Source organism: Arachis ipaensis, chromosome B04, assembly GCF_000816755.2.
Source record: "Arachis ipaensis cultivar K30076 chromosome B04, Araip1.1, whole genome shotgun sequence".
NCBI lineage: Eukaryota > Viridiplantae > Streptophyta > Magnoliopsida > Fabales > Fabaceae > Arachis > Arachis ipaensis.
In genome coordinates this window covers 110764130-110769687 of record NC_029788.2, presented here as the reverse complement: position 1 = coordinate 110769687, position 5558 = coordinate 110764130, and the positions used below count along the sequence as shown (strand labels likewise).

General features: G+C 32.4%; 1 protein-coding gene across 1 annotated transcript in view; it reads right to left on the bottom strand.

Moving 5' to 3' along the window:
• LOC110271564 overlaps nt 558–5558 on the bottom strand; it is a 5623-nt gene continuing 622 nt past the window's right edge. Inside the window, exons 2-6 of the mRNA XM_021122545.1 lie at nt 3975–4180; nt 2997–3204; nt 1039–2266; nt 884–947; nt 558–789 (exon numbers count right to left, since the gene is read on the bottom strand). Of these exons, the coding sequence (XP_020978204.1) occupies nt 1276–2266; nt 2997–3204; nt 3975–4180 (1405 nt within the window). The 3' untranslated portion in view covers nt 558–789; nt 884–947; nt 1039–1275. The remainder of the gene's footprint in view (nt 790–883; nt 948–1038; nt 2267–2996; nt 3205–3974; nt 4181–5558) is intronic.

The following is a 5558-nucleotide window of genomic DNA, read 5'->3' as shown; positions in this document are numbered from 1 at the left end:
CTTCAATAAAAAATATTATTTTTATATGTAAAATCTTATTTTAATTATTATAGAAAACGGGCCGGGCAACCCGAAGCATAATCTGGGCTAATCCAAAAACAATATCGGGTAAAAATAACAAATTTGTACCCGCCAAAATATGCCTTGGATACGGGTCGGTCTTAAACACCCATAATCTATTTAAAAAAATGTTTCTTATTTCCATTTCATCTCTGTCATGGGTTCTCAAATAATTAGGGGTGAGCATGGGTCGGTTTGGTTCGGGTTCAAGATAAAATTAGAACTGAACCGATCAAAAAGTAATTGGTTCGGTTTGGTTCGGATTTGTATTTTTTTATGCTTATACTCGAACCAAATCAAACCGATTAAGAGTGAGTTGGTTCGGTTCGGGTAGCGAGTACCCTATGACTTTGAAATTAAAAAAAAAAAAAACAAATTGGCAAATTTTTATGTTAAAAATTCAACAAATACAATAAACATGTAACATCAACAAAAATAATGCAAACATATTAAACACCAAATACATTAAAAACTAAACTCATCAAAATCCAAACATATTAATAGTGAATAATCTTGTCTAATGAAAATATAAAAGTGCAATAGAAATATTAGAAGTTAAATACAAAAGTCTAGTGAATAATCTTTGAAAAAAGCTAAAACCAAAACACAATAAAATCTAAACATTAGAAGCTCAATACAAAAGTGCAATAGAAATATTTATTTTTCAAAGTCTTCACTCCATAATCCTTCACTCCATCAACCAAGCATATTCAAGAGAGGAGTTGTGACCTTCAAAAAATCAGCATATAATTAACTAATGTCAACATATAAAATTGATTAATTAAAAGAAATTCAACAAATAACAATAAATAAAAATGTCAACCTCAAATTGTTGTAAACAACATCAACTCCAATGGTTTGATTAGATATTATTAAAGCTGAGAGCTCTACATTAACAGTAATTAAATTATTATTAGAGACTCAACAATAACAACAATTACATAATAATTTAAAAAATTATAATTTAAAAATAGTTACCTAATTCAAGTTTTTCTTGGTTCTCAAGTTCTTGCTTTAAGTCATACATCTTCTCTTGAGTCTTCAACCAATTTTGTGAGCAAATTAGAGACTCAACAGTAGAAGGACTTAATGAGCTTCTAAATTGGTCAAGCACACGACCACTAGTACTAAATGCCGACTCAGAAGACACGGTAGAGACGGGAATAGCCAACAAATCCCTAGCAATGTGAGCAAGAGCATAATACTTCATTGATTTCAATTTCCACCAACGCAAAATGTCAAAACCGGGAATGTTATCCTCCATATAATCTTCCATGTATCTTTCCAATTCATTTCTTTTGACCTCACCTTGCTTTTTTTAACCCTCATTCTAAACTCATCTTCGAAGCCATCTTCCTCCTCAATTGCATTTTCACCACCAACCCCATGATCATGAGAGGCAATGCTAGAATTAAAACTACCAGAAGAACTACCATCCGGAAGGGGATACATCATAGAGTAATACTCAAACAACTTATGAACGATGTCCTTCAATTTTTTCAACATATCTTTGGCTTGATTCAACCCATACATCCGATTAAGACAAAATTCAACATACTCATACTTGTAACGAAGATCAAGAAAAACAGCCACAAAGAGAAAGTAATTTATCCCATCACCCTCCCAATATTTGTCTAGTTTCACTTTCATTTGTGTCGCCATCTTTTGCAAACCAACATCATTACTCTTTCTCCACTTATTCAAAGTTTTTTGAATGTCACACAACTTATTGAAAAAATTATTACATGTAACATTCAAAGAACCAGAAAAAGTAAGAGTTGCATCATAAAATATCTTCAAGAACTTCACAAACACACGTTCCCTTGTCCAATCATTAGCATCAGGAGGTCCTCCTTCAGACTCAAGCGCCAACAAATAAAATGAGTCTTGATAACTAAGCCGACTAAAATCCGATTCAAACTTCTCAGTAGCCTTTAGCATCAAATAGGTAGAGTTCCACCTAGTAGGCACATCTAACACTACACTAGCTTTAGAAGTTATATTAGCCTCTCGAACACACCTCTTAAAAGCTTGCATCCTAGCAGGAGATGACCTAACAAACTTGCATGCAATTCTGATTTTAGTTATTGAGCTATCAATCTCTTTCATACCATCACCGACAATTAGATTTAATATGTGAGCACAACACCTCATATGCATGAGCTCCCCATTTAACAATGTTGACCCATTCCAATCACCCATGCCTCTAAGTAAATACGAAATTACAACACCATTAGCACTAGCATTGTCAACAGTTACACAACATATCCTTCTAATACCCCACTCTTGCAAGCACTGTTCTAAGGCTCTCCCTATAGTTTCACCCTTATGATCAGTAATCAAACCAAAATTCAAAATTTTTTTATGCAAAGTCCAAGACTCATCAATATAATGCGCAGTCACACACATATAATTCAAATTCTGAATTGAGGTCCAAGTATCGGTAGTAAGGGAAACCATTTGGCGATTTTCAGATAACAATGTTCTCAACTTCTCTTTCTCATATCTAAACAAAGCCATACAATCTATAGCGATTGTCCAACGGGAGGGAACCTTAAACCTAGGTTGTGCTTTACTCATAAATTGTCTAAAGCCTTGAGCCTCAACAAATTTAAAAGGAAGTCCATCAACAATTATCATATTTGCAAGAGCAAGACGAGTTTCCTCTTGATTAAAATCAACAAGCTTCATAGTGACTGCATTAGGGTCATCCTCAAATTGGCTCCCAAGTGCAATAGTTTTCTGCCCTTTTTCAGCTTGTTTATGAGGATTTCTAGTGCAAATTCTTAAATGTTTATGCAAGTTAGTTGTACCATGACTAGAACTATTGCATGCATATTTTTTTTTTTACAATAGTTGCAGCAAGCTTCATTAGGAGAACTTTTAGTAAAATGCGCCCAAACACTACTAGGTGCTCTACTGGGTTTACGTTTTACCTCTTTTGGAGGCTCGCCAGTAGTTCCAGCAGCTTCGGTTTGTGTTTCTGATGAAGGATTTGAGGCAGGCAACGCTGGGGGAGCTGGACTTTGCGATGTTCCACCAGAAAGACCATCATTCTCAACAGCGAGAGTGGTTGCACTTGGAGAAGAAGTACTTCCAACAACCGAATCACTTTTAGGGTTAGTTTTCCCCATTTTTTTGAATCTGCAAAATACATAAAATAAGAGAAGTCATGTATTTGTTACTAACCAATTAGTACAATTGAAAGACCTTACTGCAGAATATTTATTAACAAGATAAAATCACATATTAGTGAAATCAACTTGCTGGAGAGGGAAATCAATACTTAATGTCACAATTTGACAGCACCTAACTCCTTTTGATGGATACTACTTTACAGACACCAATTTAAATTAATCAAATCAACTCAATTAACAAGATAAAATCACATATTAGTGAAATTGCATGATAGATAAAAAAAAGAATAAATACATATACAAATAGGAATACAAATATCATAATAATTGCACTCCATCATCACTTGCTACATCCTTAATGTCATCCTTAATGTCACCTTGCCTTCAGCGTAATGTTTTATGTTTGGTTTCAACTTCAAATTCTAAGGGGCTTCTAGTTTTTAGTGAACATCAATTATCAAACTCTAAGGGTTTGGTCTCTGTATAAATATCTTCTACCATGAATTATAATAGTAACTGCATAGCAATTAGCATAATATTTTTGAAGTTAAAAATCAAAATTAGCTTATAGAAGATCCTCAATTCAAAATCAAATCTAGCTTTTACATAAAAGCAAGATTCTATTAATATTTAAAAAATTGAACAGCACAATTGTTTCAAAGTGATTAAGATTGCTTTATTCAACAACAACTAAGAATGTATAATTTCAAAAATTGAACAGAAAATAAAATAATTAACAGTTTAACATATAACATTCCCTAAAAATTATAGACTAACCTGAATGAGTGACCGGAGAAGACGACGCTGGAGCCTGGAGGAAGTTGGCTGCTAGAGAGGGAACCGCGAACAATGATGCTGACAGAGATACCGACTGAGACGCCAACGACCGGGAGAAAGTTGATTGCTGCGTCGCTGCCGCTACGAGGAAGACGGTACACCAGATGGTCCCACGGACGAGGTGGAGAAGACAATGCGCCTGACGCCTAATGGAGAAGACGATGAAGATTGGAGAAGCTCATATGTATTATAAATTTATCTATATTACCAATTTTTTCTCCTCAGTTGAGGCTGGTAGGACTCAAAACCGAGACCTTTGAGATGGGGAGGGGATAGAATGCCGTGTGAACTATGGCTCATTGACACCCATACGGTTAATTTGTAACTTTTTTGCAGGGTATTTTCGTTTTCCTATTTTATTTTTTGGAACAGCAGATTTTGAAAGGAAGGAAAATGGATGGAAAAGCCCATTTTTCTTTGTTTGGATTAAAGTGAAAAATAGGTGGAAAACAAAAAAGTAGGNNNNAAAATTTTAAAAAATAATTTGAAAATTTTTTTTATTGAAAAAATAATTTAAATACATTAATAAATTATAATTTATATATAATATATGTAAGAATAATAAAATAATTTTACTCTATTATAATTTTTTCTCTTCTTTTCTTTTCATCTATTTTCTTTACATCTAAACAACATACAAAAAATCTATTTTTTCTTTTATTTTTTTCTTTCATTTTATTTTCTTTCATTTTTTTTTCTCTTATTTTCCATCAAACATCCAAACAAAGTGTTAGTTTGCCAGTTCTCTGTTTGGAATAATGTTGCAGCTGGTCAACTTGTCCCCTTTGATATAGTACAGGGCTAGAATAAAGCCATCCTAAACGGTTTTTTTTTTTTGGTCAAGTAGCCATCCTAAACGGTTTGAGTGGGCTTATGTATGAATATGAAGTATCTTGAAGTTCAATGGAGGCAAAAACATAAAGACCCAATCAAATGAACAAAACCAATTTGAAGAATTTTTGAAGGGGGAAAGGGGGGGACCAAATAAATCCGTGTGTGTTTGTTTTTTTTTTTCAATCATATTTTTTATTTTTGGTAAATTTTTTTTATGATGTACAAATATTGACACAGACACAGAATATGATACGATATGAATACGTCGACACTTTAATTTTTTAAATTATTTTTAATATCTTATTTTAATTATATAAAATATTTAAAATATTTTGTTATTTTAATAAATAAAAATATTTATTATATCTGAATTTATTTCAAAAATACATATTAAGAATAATATTAGACATACTGACACGTGATAGTATTTATAGATGTGTCCAAACATGTCTAAAATTTTTTTTATTAGAACACGATTGAACACAACATACATGCGTATCAAACAAATATTAATAAGTGTTGTATCTAAAATGTCGTACTTGATAGCTTTCTTCTTTAACTATGTGCATGTAGTATCATGGATATGGATACCAATACATGATACATATACCTACACTAGCTTCAAATTTTTATTACACACCACAAACATATAAAAATATAAAGACAACAATATAAAAATATAAAGAATTT